The sequence below is a fragment of the Diorhabda sublineata genome, chromosome 10, assembly GCF_026230105.1.
Source record: "Diorhabda sublineata isolate icDioSubl1.1 chromosome 10, icDioSubl1.1, whole genome shotgun sequence".
Classification (NCBI taxonomy): domain Eukaryota; kingdom Metazoa; phylum Arthropoda; class Insecta; order Coleoptera; family Chrysomelidae; genus Diorhabda; species Diorhabda sublineata.
In genome coordinates, this window is record NC_079483.1 from 3,374,110 (window position 1) to 3,390,930 (window position 16,821).

At 32.9% G+C, this 16,821-nt stretch overlaps 1 protein-coding gene across 1 annotated transcript in view; it reads right to left on the minus strand.

The window, feature by feature from the left end:
• The window catches only part of LOC130449779 (follistatin-related protein 5-like), a 276,273-nt gene that overhangs the window by 63,103 nt on the left and 196,349 nt on the right, over nt 1-16,821 (minus strand). The window contains exon 5 of the mRNA XM_056787780.1: nt 6,077-6,198. Coding sequence (XP_056643758.1) covers nt 6,077-6,198 — 122 coding nt within the window. The remainder of the gene's footprint in view (nt 1-6,076; nt 6,199-16,821) is intronic.

A 16,821-nucleotide genomic window follows, 5' to 3' on the forward strand; every position in this document is an offset into this window, starting at 1 on the left:
AAAAGCACTTTTGTGAACTTGAACACAAAACAACATACATGGAATACTTACTATTTATCCTATACTTTCAAATAACACTCTTCACCATTTTTTATTTAGCGAGTTAAGAGGTTATTTGTTAAATATTTGCCTTTACCTTGGGATCATTATCGCATAAGTCCGCATTTTTTTGCGCTGCTCCCTTCAAAGCAAAGTAATCCATTATATTGTCACTGCTATGAGCTGGATTAGCTGACGAATAGAGTGATAAGTCTCCAGAAATAGTAGACTGAGTACAGTCTTTTTTGTGAGCTAGACTACAATATCATGGTATGATGCATCATCAATAAAGAAAACATTGCGCGTTGACAAACATAGTATGAATTTGCTCACAACACATTTTTTGTGGTTGATGATGTTCGTGTCGCCATGAAAAAACCGTAAAATGTTGAGAAGTTCAATGCAAAAGTGGCTATATCAGTTTAACTGAAGATGAGTGTTTAAGACGGTCAAAACTGCGACAAACTAAAGTACACCAAAATGGTATTGAAGCTAGAGAGATAGGAGAGGCTATCGCTATATCGCTATAACCATGTGAGTTAGATGCTGCGTTTTCTCACCACAGACTAAAAGCAAATTCAAACGAACCATTCCCAGACCTTGTTGTCATGGCTTGATCAAAATAAGTCAAATTTTTGGCATCGATTCATAGTTAGGGATGACACCCTAGGGGTATCCATCACTACGTCCGTAAAACAAAAAACCAGTCAGGATCTACTCCGAAAAGGCAAGAATGGTTTTATCTGCCGGAATATTAATGGCGAGCTTTTTGTGGAATTGTGTTCATCGACTATCTTTTAAAAGATGGTACAATAACAGTAGAGAATCGTTTGCTTGATAAGATATATGGGAGAAATTGCGTTCGTATTTGAAAAAAAAGGAAGTTCTTGTTTACCGAATACACAAGATCAAGCCCCCAGTAACTTTTCTCAAACTTTAAATGCATATTTTGACGACAAGCATTACTTGGATTGATTGGAAAGGATAAAGCATCGATGGAAAAAGTGTATGGACTTGAAAGGAAGCTATGTTGAACAAAAAATGATCCTGGAAAAAGATGTCTTGTTTTTTTGTTTTGTTCACGAATGTGTGACTAATGCGCATTGAAAGTCTAGGGACAAAAATAAATTACACAAGCTGTAATTTATCTTCTTCTTCAGTTTCTATACTAATTTCAGTCGCGTTTCAATTAAATCATAAGTAACTGTCGCTATAATACTTGAGTCTTAGAACTTGTAGTAATCACTGCAGCTGCAATCGAAAAATAAAATTAATAAATTACGCCTATGTAGGTAGGGAATCGAAAATGAGTGGGTATTGAAGATAATAGTGGAAATAACAAAACAGAACAATGATTAAGACGAGAGCCATCGCTATTGTCTTTGGTAGAAGTGAGGTGAGTACAGACTTGAACTCAATTTTCTCATTAGTCTTTTTTAAGTCAAATTAAAATCATCAATAATTCTGGAAATGATAATTAACAGCTAAAAAAATTGACTAGTTTCTCTTTCTCTTTTTTTAAGAAACTCATTACTAAGAATTTGCCATTCTAGGCCAGTCTCTAGTCAGCTTAAGGCGAATCTGGCAGATAGTGACATAACAGTAATGCTGATAATATTGAGATTATCGATTTCGATTTTTTATTAATAATATTCACGAACTTTTAGATGATCAATTTTTATTGTTTGGTATTGAGGTAGTTTTATAACTGATAACATATCAAGATATTTTTTTTTGTTCTTTTGTTCAAACATGATGAAAATTCTATATTAATTACAATGACAATATTGATCAATAAAAACCAGCTACTGAATAATCAATTATAATAACATCCTCTGACTATTAAATTGTACAATAATACAAAAGTCTGATACAGAAGGCTCGGATATGAATCTGAAATAAAAACCTGAGATGGGAGTGCTTTCAATATTTATTCCAAAAATACCTCCAAGTCCTATTATTTTATTGGGACGCTTCGATTTCCAGGTCCGTAACTTGTAAATACGGGGTGAGTCATGAGGAACTTCACATTCTTCTACTATATGTAGAGTCTTCATAAATTTTTATTGGCAATAGTAAGAGTTTTCAACCAGAGGGGCACGTCTCCGATGGGGGGCGTAGAGAGATGTCAAGGGGGGCGAAGAGCGTTTGTAATTTCTTTTTTTATACCACTGATACCTTTAAAAATAGATAATGAGACGAATGTAAAGTTTCGGGAAGAGAATTATTGTGTTGTTTCATTGCGAAGTACCTATGGCCACCTTCCATCTTCATTATTAGATCAGTACCATGATGATAAGTCAACATAATTTTCATCGATTTTCAAATCACAAAGATGCTAAAGAAGTTTTCATTTCATAAAATGAACTAATAACATTTCAATGTAATGTTTGATTTTCATTTTACACTCATAAAATTAATGAAATTAAACATCATGCCTACTCTGTCAACCACTGTTTTAAAACGTCGTCAATCGCGGTTTATACATATACAAGTCACAACATGAAACAACATTTCCGCAAACTTACGACAAAATTGACGTATCGTTGTGCATGTTTTGTTGAAAAATCAGTTCGAGTGTGCAAAATTATTGTGTTAAAAGGTAAGTTTGTGTTTATTAACTTCAGTCGCCATTTTTATTTGATGAGGTGATATTGGTGATAGAGCGGGAACGCTTTCTTGAATCGGTCATTGTGACTGATTGTTCATTTATTATTTGCTTTTATTGTTATAGAAGCAACAACATCCTACCCTGGTTTTGAAGGCAAAAGAGTTTTTGTCTTCTAAAGCAGAATCACTGAAGCGGATGAGATTGGATAAAACGGGAAGTTATCACACAAGCGTATCGCAGCATCTCATAGCTTCATTTGAAATAGCTTTTATGATAATAAAACAAAAGAAATCACATAATATCGGTAAAGAATTAATAAAACCATGTACCCTAAAAGCCACGCAGATAATTTTAGGCGAAGATACAGAGCAAAAAATGAAATCTATTTCTTTCACGAATAACACAGTCAGTGTGGAATCGATGACATTGCAGCTGACATTAAGTCACAAATAATTAACAAAGTAGAATTATCACCATTTTTTGCCATTAGTTGCGATGAATCCACAGACAACGTTGATTGCGCACAATTAATAGTGTATGTTCGTTATATCGGCGGAAATATCATAATAGAAGAAATTTTATACTCCAAATCTTTGATAGCAGGTACTAAATCTGAAAATATATTTATTTCAATATCAAATTTAATTTGAAAATAATTTGGATTGGAATAAGCTCATTGGACTTTGCACAGATAGGTGTACGTTCGGGGTTAGCTAAAAAACTCAAGGAAAAAAATCCTTCAATGGTTATTACACATTGTGTTATTCATAGGCAAGCTTTGACTTCCAAAGATTTGCCACAGAAATTATGCCAGACTTTGGACTCAGCTATAAAAATTGTCAACTACATCAAGAACAGCGCTTTGAACAGTCGATTATTTATGTACATTACTCTGCGAGGATCTCGATTCTGATCATAAAGTTCTTCTTTTCCATAGAGAAGAACGTTGGCTTTCCAAAGGCAACATGATTGCTCGCCCTTATGAATTGAAAGAAGAGGTAATTATTTTTTCTCACAATGTTCAAATATGACATATTTCAATGGAAGTTTGCTTATTTATCTGACATATTTGGTGACTAGATCGAGCTAAACTTGAAACTTTAGGGCAGAAACTATACTATAATAAACAACTACGATTATATTCAGGGGTTCATAGCAAAGCTTCAACTTTGGAATAAAAAATTATCCTCTGAAAATGTTATATCTTTTTCTTGGCTGTTCGAAGCAACTGAAAATAACACACTGGATGCAAATTTGAAAGCTGACATACAAGCTCATTTGCAAGAGCTGGAAGACGAATTTCGCCGATACTATTGACGAGACATCGATTCCGAGTCACCAATATAGCACATGACAAGAAATCCATTTGTTGTCAATGAGTTAACAGAAGAAGTTCAGGAAGAATTTCTAGAAATGAAGGCTGAGTCTTCTATGAAAGATGACTTTCATCTTTTGACATTGGAGCAATTTTGTACTTATCTGTTAATTCGAAATTTGCCTCTCTTGCTTTACGAGTACTAGTTCCTGTTTCTTCAACTTACTCGTGTGAGACAAGTTTTTCTGCTCTAGAATTAATTAAAATTAAACAGCGAAATCATCTTGATGTCGATAGCGACCTAATGATAGTTCTGACAAAAACAGAACCTAAAATTAACCATCTGGTTCTGAACATGCAATCTCAAGTGACTCATATAATTTTCTTTCTAATGAAAAGGCTTTTAAGTACATGATGTGCGTTTTTCTGTATTTATTGTATTTATTGAGAATCTAAAGGAAGGGGGGCATGAAAAAATTATTAATAGTCTGGAGAGCCTCAACAAAACAAAGGTTGAGAAACCCTGAGCTATATTGTTTTCGTAGCTCAAATGATTTTTCAAATTTTCTCTTGAAGTAATATATTACTATTCAGCCTTCGACAGGTATTAGCTAAACTTCAAAGCTGGTTTTGGAGAAATCAATTCAGGGATTGGTACTGAATATTGCACCCTGCATAATATTTATTTAAACGCAATGAATGCTTTTCAAACTACATAAATAACTAATGAAAACGACAAATCTTATCAATCATGAAACAACCTTAATGACTTATTTTATAATAAGATATCAATTTAATGAAAATGTTATAAATTTCGAGTATTTCAAGTAAAATGATAAACTGTATTAAATTACTATAACAACAAACACCAAATAACGAAAAGCAGTAACTAATAACAAACAATAATTTTGAAATAATAACTAAAATTATGTATAAATAAGATTTGAAAAAGATACAACAATTCTAACAGAATTAATATAATTGAAACACAACTGAAACTACTTTTTCGAAATGTGGATAAATCGGCGTATTTGGAATATCCTGGACAAAAAAGATAAAAAATTCGTCTTTATACAGTAGTAACCCTCAAATAACGTTAATAATTAATTGTTGTCTCTTACTAATATTCTCTGTGTAAACTAGTTTCATCAATCAATCAATCAAATATAGTAAAACAACGTTCGTGCTGACAAGAACCGATAATCTTGGCTGAGGACGATATTCTAGAATAACCTGGGAATTTTCTTATGTTCACGTGAATTACGGAAATTATTTATTATATGTTTTGTAAACTGCTCTTCATCTGTAAAAAGAATCCAGTAGAGCGTTCATCGATACTTGTTAAACCATCTACAATCCACATCCCCAGGATGTAGCCACTGAATCATTTAAATATATACAGGTACAGATGATTTTTTTGTAGGACCTTTTTTACTTTTGATTGAGTAACATCAAGTTATCGACTTAGTTATGTGCTTATCGTAGGGTTCATAGTAACGGTGTCAATAATCTCGTCTATATGCGCTTCAATTTATATGTCAGTATCATTTTCTCGCAAATAATTGAAAACTGACCTAAATCTCCTGTGATATTTTCAGCAGTTACTTTACCATTAGCTCTACAGAATTCATTAACAAAAACATGTCAACATATTCTCTAGTCGAAAACTGGTGTGGCGATTTGAACAAAAGTAAAAAAAGCAATACCCAAGCCAACACAATAGTACATAATGTAGATACAAAAAAAAATGTTTTTTCTGGTACACAGAAATAACGGTTGTTAATGACATTAATGACAAAGGCTATAAAATAACAAGAAACATCAAACGGTCAACGTCAATTTTGATTTTAAGACTTTTTAGAGTTGCTCCTAACTTTTTTTAGTACAGTTGATACAATGTATCTGATATAGAATATGATGAAACTGTGTAAATTCTTCATGAAACACTCTTCACAAATGATGCCACGTTAAGTATCTGCTTGTATTATAAATCAATGCATTCTTCAATAGATATATCTATTGAAGTCTAATAAGAAAATCATTGGACTAGTAAATAAAGGCACTCAATGTAGAAGATGATATTTGTTATGCAATAAGAAATATCTACTTACTGAGAAGGCAGTTGTGTTCATTGGAGTTGATTGCTCATTCTGGTTAATTGGAATTGCGTTTTCCTTCAGCCCAATGCCTTTTATAGTAGTATTAACATCGGTATTAGAAAGTTGCTCTTTCTCTGAAACAGTGAAAAACATTTTATCATGAAAAACCCGGATTCTTATAAACGGTTTTATCACATTACATTCACTGTCAATTTTCTAGAAATAGCCATATTTAATTCATCGAGATTTAGTTTTATACTAGAAAGAACTAAGGATTGAGTAACATTTTCCTCAAAATTACATATTCTTATTTATTTATCTAATATTACAAACAATTATCTATCTGATTGAATATTGTCTTCTATGCTTCCAATGCATTATCTATTTTAAAAAGCATCAGCCCTCAACTAGCGCAGTCCTTAGAATAGTGAGAAAGTAAGCTCTTAATAATATGCATTGAGTTACCTCAAAAGTAGTGGAATAAAAAGTCTGAAATTCAAAGTTGTAAAAGAAAATGTAAACCTTGGACACTTTTTGAAGTTAATCAGAAAGTTAGTGGAATCCAAAAATTATGATCATTATGGTAGAAGTATAAATGAAAAGAAATCTAAACTCTCAGTGACAAATACAGCAAATACGATTTTATCTATCTTATTTACATAGAACCAAGAGATGATGACATAAATGCAAGAGGAAATAAATATTCTTCTTCTTTTTCATCCTGAATCTATGTTGTCAATCCACTTCTTTCGTGGTGGACCTCTACTCCGTGTTCCAATTGGAAATTTATACCTTGATAGTCCTACCGGTCATTCTATTCTACTTATATTTCGACTTCTTTACGCTGTAATACCTATACGTTTGAAGATTTCGCTTCTTTCTAGTAGTGTTTTTTCCCGAGTTTCCGCTGCAGTGCTTCTGGGTATATTAAGAAACCTAGTGGCACTGTTATTGGTCCCAAACCCGTAAAAAAATAAATAAAAAGCCGTGAGCAGCAGAGCTCCATCACGAAAGTCGAATTTTTAGTCGAGCGAAGAATTTAACTAATACACAAACAAATCTTTCCATAAAATGAATTTCTTGGAAATGATATCAATTCTCGATCTTATTTCTTTATATGGAAAATTTGCTATTCCTCAATAACTTTTCATTTCACAAGTTAACTCTCTCTCTCTCTCGAATGAAAATTCATAATTTCAATAGACCTGGTGATCTCGAACCTTCTTGTTCAATTCCAATTGACAACAAAGAAAAAATTGTCATAATGACAAGAAATTTCGAAAATGGGAAGTAAAAAAAATCACCCTAGCAACGATCATACTCGTATTATTCATTAAATAGGAGGTGGTCCAGTTCAACAATTACAACGATCAAAATGATTTCGGGCGTTTTGTGCTAGAAGAACTGAAGAAGAAAACTTTGCACTTGAGAAAGACAATTCTTCAACATAACCCCTACTTGCATGCGAAGTTCGAGCCCTCTAGTTAAACTTTTTCTGGCCAAAACATAAGAAAATATAACAAAAATGACCATAAAATGGAGAGGGGTGGAGATGGAAAGTTTCGACCTTAGACAGGAAATCATCTCGCAACTAATTGAACCTACATGTGAAATTTCATTTTTCAGTCGCTTTTCGTTTGACCTGCAGAGTATAAGAGTATAAAATCCTGCACTTTTCTTCTAGTCTTCTTGAAAAATTCGACTAAAAATATAAGGGTTTGGGAGCCAGGTTAGCAGAAAACAGATACCTAGCTCAAAGTATCAAAACAAAGTCTAGGATATGGACTGATTCAACGTTCACAGCTCATTCAAAGGAAAAGGATATAGGCAATAATGTTAAAAATATAAAACAAAATACGGCGACAGTGAGACCAATCATCATGTGTGGAGCACTGGTCTGGAGCACTAGAACTGGTCTGAGTACCAAGAGAATTAATCTCTCAAAGTGACAGAAAAGTATTAGCGTGGAATTTTTATAGGATTTATCAAGGGTACGCCTAGATTGTTCGTAGAAATTGATTAATTTGGGTAAAACCGCAGGATGAGATACTAAAAGTTTAGATCTGAGTATTTTCCATATCTGCCATAAGATCAGAGATTGTTTAGACAAATTGGATAAGAAGAAGAATGTTACTCTGCAATGGGTTCCAGATCACAGCGAAGTGGAAAGAAAGTAGATAAATTTAGTAAAGTAGAGGCTGATAAACTCTTCATAGAACCTAAAATCTACTAAATCTACCAAAGGACATTAGAGAAAATACTAAAGAAGTATATAGGGAAAAATCATTAATAGTCTACATATGTTGAGACTGACAAAGATTCTATTTGATTCCTATAACCAAATGAGATCTGAGGATAATTTTACTGCCTCAAGTGACACCTAAAGATTCTAGATTTAGTAGAGGCTGCAACGTGTACATTCTGCTACGTAAGAGATGAATTCTCTATCCTTACACTCTCGAAGTGTACTACTCCTGGTGGATAGAACATAAAGATATTTGTCAACTGGAGATATTCCACATCTTAAACTTGAAATGTGGTTAATAGGTTGATAGATCCGTTGGATCGTAGTGTACAAGACACTCTAAAATATAAATACATACATCAGAATTGTGCAGAAATACAATAATGGATAGATAAGCTCGAGCAGTGTTTAACAACATGAAGAAATTTTATATCAGCAGATATTTCTTTATAACTAAAATCAAGAGTAGTCGAGTGCTACAAATTTTCTGTTTTTTTCTAAGAAGAAAAAGCTTTACTTTAAGAATTTTTCGAAATATGGATAAATTGGCGTATTTTGAAAATATACTGGACGGATCACATCCCCATCACATCGACTCCTGGATATGTTTTTGCCGCTATAATGCAATAGCATTACGGAATCTTGTTTATTGTTATAAAGTCTATCTGGTGTCTAACAATGTGTTCCGATCTGTCGTGTGGTGCCTACCAATTGTATAACCTTCTCAGTGGTAGCTGAAACCAGTTGAGTTTTTCTCTTGGCAAAACTGTATTAGTCGATCACCCCGTTCATTCCTTGCCCTCAAACCAAACTTCCCAACTACATTTTCTACTTCGCCTCTTCCTATTTTGGCATTGAAGTCTGCCATATAATAGTTACGTCTTGTTTTTTCAGATTTTTTATTATATCGTTTAATTGTTGGTAAAAATCTTCAACTTCTTCATCAGTGCTCTCAGCTGTGGGAGCAGATACCTGAATAATATTTAAATCCAAAGGGCGCGAATGTATTCAGATTAACATGCATCGTTCTGAGTACGGTATGAAATTTTTAATGTGTGTTTTCTGATTTTATTATTTATTAGAACAGATACTCCATGTCGGTGATTGGCATCTTCCTCTCTGTTGTCCGAATGAAATATTATTGCATCTTCCTTCTCGCATTTGCCACTACCTGGCCACCTTATTTCACTCATACCCAGCAAGTCTCTATTAAGTCTCTTCATTTCGTTGCTTAGTTTTCCAGACTGATAGAGTGTTCTAACGTTCCATGTTATGGTATTTCTTTTGATGTTCCTCTCCAGTCGCATATTTTTCGCGCAAGGCCAGGTATCTATCGTTGCGTCGCCGGTCGCTGATTTCACATCGTCAAGCCCGGAAACTCGACGATGTCGTTAGCTAGCCGGATCGCATGGCTTACTGTCTCTGAAGTTCCTACTCATCATGATGGTTTTACTAGGGATGCCTACTCAGGCCGTTAATACGGTGGTTTCCCATTACTTTCCGTATCCTCAAGCCGTTGGCAGTTATCTGTTCGTCAGCATTTGGACAGGATTTCTAGATTCCAGGACAAAAGAGTGCCCTCACCTCCCCGCAGCCGCCCACTCTGGGTCAGACCTTGCCAGTTGTGGACTATATTTACATCTATCTCTTCTCTAGCAACTATACTGGAATTTAATCTGAGGAAAGTACTTCTAGATTCTCATTAATTGGTCCTACATAGTAATGGAATGCTATCTTCAGGAGTAATGAAAATCGGTGACGGCAACCTAACAAGAAAGAAGAGTGGGATTACCAATACCAAAAAAGGCATCACTGTCGTAAACGGATGAAAAAATGGTGATATTATCAAGTTCCAATACTACAAAATCAATCAATCGAAATAAAAATAAATCATCGATATAAGAATTCGAAGAGATTATTTCGACAGAGAGTTTAAGGAAAGGAACTTATTTTCCTCAGACAACATCAAATAATGATTCTTCCAGAACAATTATATTAAGCGGCAAAAGAATACAGAAAGTCTAATATACAAAATTTAAAATACAAATGTATGTCTACGTGACCCATGACTAGAAAGAACAATGTATAGCTGTTCGCTATACTTATACTGATACTTATACTTTACTTATACTTTACTGACACTTTACTTATACTTTACTTATACTTTACTTATACTTTACTTATACTTTACTTATACTTTACTTATACTTTACTTATACTTTACTTATACTTTACTTATACTTTACTTATACTTTACTTATACTTTACTTATACTTTACTTATACTTTACTTATACTTCACTTATACTTTACTTATAATTTACTTCTATTTTCTGTCCTTTCTCTTTATTGATTATTTTTAATTGGCCACACCATAACTTTTATTTAAGGGGGTTTAAGATTAGGGATGTTTTTCTGATATATGTCTACATAATCTCTCTGTGTTTTTTTATACCGATTCATATTATATATTCTTTGTATGGAAAATAAACTGACCTATTTCTATTCCCATCCCTTTCTCTGTATCGTGTGAGGCTTACCATATATTTTGCTTTATCCTGCTTAATGTTTCCAAAATCATCCCAGAATAACTGAATTAAATGTGGGACGGAAAACCTTATCCTTATCATTTATACGATAGGTTACAAAAAAAAAGTATTAGATTCCCGCTTACGTTAAATCTAGCTTTTGTATGGCCTTGCGTGGCTTAGAATTATTGACAAGGATTTCCAGTAGTTATTACAAACCAGTCGGCTTTGAGAATTGAGATTTCCTTTGCAGTGCTTTCGGAATGGAAGGAAAAAGAGAAAAGTGCATTGGAAGTTGGAAAGATTTTCATATAATCTACTATTTTATTTGTGAAATCAGCTTTATTGGTTGGTAATTATGATATTTTATATCGTAGTCGAGTGGAAAAGTTTTGAAATGTTTCTTACTATGAAACCTTCATGTACCTATATATATATATATATATATATATATATATATATATATATATATATATATAACACGTATATATAACAAGTTTGTTGATTCTTATAAATGTAGAAGATTTTAGACTGTTATCTATATCTAATAGAATAAACTGTCTATATAAATAGTTTGTAAGAAAACTTTGGTAATAAAAAGATTCGAGAGATTCCAAGTAAATTGAACTTCAAAGATAATTTGTTTATGAGATTACTTTCTGTAACTATGTATATCAATGTATATTTCTTATGACTAGGAAGCAGACCGTCTTTATCAGACCGTCTAATTGGGCTAAAACGGATATCTGAAGCACTGAATATATCATACGAACGCGTTCATCTTATAATTCACGTCAATTTGGACATGAGAAAAATTGCTGCAAAATGGATCCCCAAATGTTTGCATGTTGACCAAAAGCGTGCATGGGTAGAAGCATCGCGTTCGATCTGTGCTCGATTTCAAAACGATGTAGACTTCTTAAGCCGAATTGTTACTATGGTTGAGACTTGGGTACATTTCTACGATCCAGAAACAAAGCAGCAATCGAAACAAAAGACGCGGAAAGCTATCCAAAGGTGGTTTGTTTTTGCAGGACAATGACCTTGCTCACAAATCTCATATTACCATGCAAAAAATTTGTGATTTAGGGTTTGAATTACCAGAACACCCCCTTATTCACCAGATTTGGCTCAAGTCGGTAATCTTGTTTGGTTTTACCGTCCGAAAAGTATTCATGCGATGGCTGGATCTATAGATTTAAATCTGTTCACATGACGCGAAGTAGCGATACAGGAATGGTCCACAAGAATGAAATTTTTATATCTCGATAATACTTATGCATCTAATCGTCTCTCTGAAAGCACAATATCGATAGATTTGAACAAGTTACAAAATGGAGAACGGCATGATTTTCATGTGCCTGTTCGCATTTATAGGCTGATATGCTAAATGCAACAGTAATTCTTTGTACAAGAATTTCATATATTGGTTTTATAACTTGACTTCTTATATACCCTTCTAAGCATGAAGTATGGTCTTCCCCTTTTCAGTGTAGACTATCATCCACCTAATATCGAAGAATTTTGCGATTTAAATCACCATTCAACATAAACGTAGTTTCATCAAAAAGCACATTTTTTTCCGCGTCTACTTGAACCTTGATTTGTTTACAATACAACAGTCCATTATCAAGAAATTTTTATATAATTGTTTGTACGGATGCACTACATTGGCACCTTGTTAAGATCTACATTATTATCAAAACTATGGATATATTAAGATTTCCTTGAACAGATACTAGTACAAACATTATCTCATCTCAAGTAAAGCTGCTGGTTTCCTATAAAATGATAGTGTGTACATTTATCGAAACATGACATTTTCTAAATTGTTTCGTCTTGCAATTGTCAAGGAATTAAACTTTAATATTCTCAACGAGTTTCATAACTCCTTCTCATGATCCTTTTTAAATCATATTTCAGTAGCTTATAAGGGTTGATGGCTTGTATCAATAGAATGTGGAGTGCTTCAAGACGCATATCTAGTGCCTTAATCACACTTAAATCATGGTATTATTGTAATATTCTGCGTGTCAACGTTTCAGTTTCATCATGAAAATACATTGCTGCCTTTATTATTAAATAACACCACCATTGACGTCGTTGACTCTATAATATTTTTAGGGCTTGTTGAAGACAATTCTTTGAAATGGGCGTTACATATTGCCACTTCATCTAAAAAACTGAGTTCTGCCTTGTGCTAAGATCAGTTTTCAAAGAACTAAATTAATCCACTTCTATCTTTAATATGCCGTTATCGATTAGCATCTACGATATGCCCTTCTCTTCTGAGACACGACTCAAATTGAGCGAATCCTCAAACTACAAAATAGAACTGTTATATAATCCTTCAGATTAAACAGGTCTCACTACCAGGACAAAATATTCAATGTTCATTTCTTATTCATCTTTAAATCCAGTTGCCTAATTGGACGTGGAGCACGACTTTTATCTTCCCACTTCAACGATCAGAATTACTTAAGGGCTCAATACTTTACATTGCAAAAAAATTCACAATCACTTGCTAATTGAAACGAAATCTCTTTCTGCATTCGAAGGCATATTTATTGGAGAGTGCGCACTGGTTTAATGTTGTCGATTTTTAATACAAATTATTAGATATTTTAGAATGCCGTATAGTTAGTTTTGTTATCTTATTCAATTTGCCTTCGGTATAAAATTTATATCTCATATTTCATTATAAACAATGTAAGTTCTCTACTCAAACTTTTCTAAATTCATTTATATCATCTTTTTTGCTCGAACATAACAATTATGTTAGGTTATGCATACATAGTTTAAGAAACAATAGCTAATCTAAATTAAATTATCGAGTTTAAATGAACATCTCTCAACCTTCAATGCTTCCGCAAATATCAAATATCCCTCGAAACCTCATTAGTGCATTATCTATCCTAATTCAATTTATAACGCAGGTGCAAGTGTAATTCATTGATACCAATTAAGGACATTAACGTCTATGACACACCGACTTCACGAGGTAACCCCTTTATTGAATTAAGGATTTCATTCTATCATGTAAATTGAACTAAATTCGACTTTGATAGAGCACTAAATTTAATTTAATAATCGAATTTCGCTATTTCGTTTGTAGATTTCTGTTTAGCAAAGAGAAAATTCACAGTAACGCATAGGCGGGTAGAAAATAATTATGTTGTATTTTACCCAGTACGATACGTAAACGGGTATGGTACTGAGTTCCAGTACTATACTGAATACACTGCTACATCCACCACTATACCAACACTAACAATTAAACTGTTTACCTTCAGTCTCTGAAGACGATAACTTGATTATCGAAACGCGAGTCAGACAGTGTAATTGTGAGTGTTGGTGTATAAATATCGCCAAGGGTTCCAGAAATTCGAACTTAGTTGCAGTACTATACACAAAAAGTTCCAAAGTTGGCAATGGCGGTTTATTACTGGTAAGTGTCGAACAAACAAAAAGTGAGAAAGTCTCTGTTGATGAATTCGTCAAGATGAATAATGATCAAGATGCAACGAGTCAGCGACCACCGAAACTCGAAAGCTTTGAAAATAATCTCAAAATTCCAGCTATGATTCCAGCTATTTTGTACGTGTATAATCAATTTTTGTAAATTTTGTAAAGTGAATAGTAATATGGAGAAAGCAAGAAATTATTGTGATGAAACAAATGACTAGAACCGTAGAAAAAATATACAAAGGAATTTCAGAAAAAAGACAAATCGACAACTATGTATAATATAATGTATAATAGAATATAATTTCACGTATTTTGAATACAAATCTTTATAATTATCATAAAAATCACAAAAAGCCATGCGAATATGGTGACTTAGATATGTTTCTATAATTTGGGTGTTGTTAGGAATGGTTTGAAGGGTTCATGACACCCCTAAACATATAAGGGATAGTAGTTGAGGTTTAAAAATCACGCGAGTGTCATAACAGCTGTAGCGATTCATACATTAGACACTTAGTAGTTCAATCCAAAGTGGCTTTGTCAATACAGAGAGCTGATGTACAAAAATACATATCTCTCGATGATATGTTCAAATGTTTTAGGTAGGGATAAATAATTTATTTTCATGTATGTGAATAGAAAAACTAATGGAGAAAATATGGAATTTTGATAAAAACGTTTGATACTTGATTTAAAAAAAAGATGTTCATGTGCAAAACAAATAATAACAATAATAAGATAAAATGAGGTTATATGAAACATAACGTCACAAATTTCAAAATTTGCTTATTGTAATGATGCGGATCAGAAAATAGAAATCTCTAAGAGAATTCAAAATAATGAGCAATATCAGCAATCACCAAATAGAAATATAAAATCCAATTCTTTCAATCATTCAGAGCTTTCTTTTATAAAAGAACATATGGGTGGTTATTGTGGTTTTATTTTTTATCGTATTAATGACCTTTCAATATATTTTCTAAATAATGAGATGTCTGTTCTAAGTAGACTTCTCTTGTTTTTCAGATTTTAGTTTAGTGAAATATTTCGATAATGTCTTTTGAAACTTAAACTAATATCATATTTATTGAGATGATTTAATAGTTGTTGAGAAAGTCTTTGTACATATGGTACCGAAAGGAGTTTACGTTTTAAAGTGTAGTTTCTGTAATGTCATTAGTATGTTATTTATAATTATCATGGGACAACAGTTTTTTCTTAATGCAGTTTTTGAATTTTGGATAGTTAAACATTTATATTTTCTGGATCTGATAGTTGGATAACTCATTATCACTGATCTTGTGATATAGGATGACATGAATTGAAGTTTGAATATCTAGAGGACTAAGTTGATATTATAAACTATTCTGTCACTATATTATTGTTAATTTTGTATAGTGTGACATCAAGAAAATTTATTCCATAACTTCGTTTCATCTCGATTCTGAATTGAATTTAGACTTATATTTTTAATTTCAATATATTTTTCTGTGAAATAATTTATATGTTTTTCCTAACTTCCCCGCACTATTATTAAACTAGAAGTTTTTGGGTGTTACTTTAATCATTACGTCATTGTTGCCATTAAGTTAGGCTTAGATATTTCAAAATCTCAAAATGCATAGCCCATGTGAAAATCCACAGATGTTTGAAACTTCCTATTTATAACTTAATACGTTTCCATCCCAATAATCTCTCAAGCGGTTAATTTTTTTGATACGTTTTTCTCTCCTCGCATATTTTCAACATTGCTTATGAGAATAGGTAGTCTTTTATCATTAGTTTTCAGCATAGAGTGTTGTTCTTATTGTTATTGTTAACTGTGGTTATCTCTATTGAGGGGATGTCCAAAATATTATTTCCCTTCTTAATGATTCTCCTTCCCGTTGTTACCTTTTACAAAATGCATCATAAGATCCTTCCTTGATATCTCTTATTATATTGTTGACATTTATTCCGACATTTTGTAATCCTTCTTCCACTTTGAAACTCAATTTCTCCTTTTCTTCAGCTGCTATATTTGCTTTGTCTTTCTATAACTACACTACCTGTTAATAGTTCCATTCATATTTCAGAATATTCCAAATATGTGAAGTGAAAGTAGGACACTGCTTTTTGACTTCCCTTCCAATTTGTCCCATAACAACTCAATCGGGTTGAGATTGGGAGACTGTAATAGCCAAATCATTACTTTCAGTACATTCTTCCCCCATTCTGTCAAATACTCTTCGCACAGTAAAGGGATGCTTGGGATCGTTGTCATGCTGAAAGAAACATTTTCTGCTGTTCGGGCGCTGGTAAGAACGTACTACATTTTCCTATAATATTTTTATAGCCTTCTTTCTTCAAAATATCTTCAATTTCAATCAGTTCTCCTTCCTCCAAAACATCCCCAAACTATCAACAAGCCTCCGCCGTGTTTTACAGTCATTCTTCCTATTCTTGCGCACAAACACTCTTCTATTAAACCCAAAAGCCTCAAACTTTGAAATTATCATGTTCTTAAGCCCACTGCAA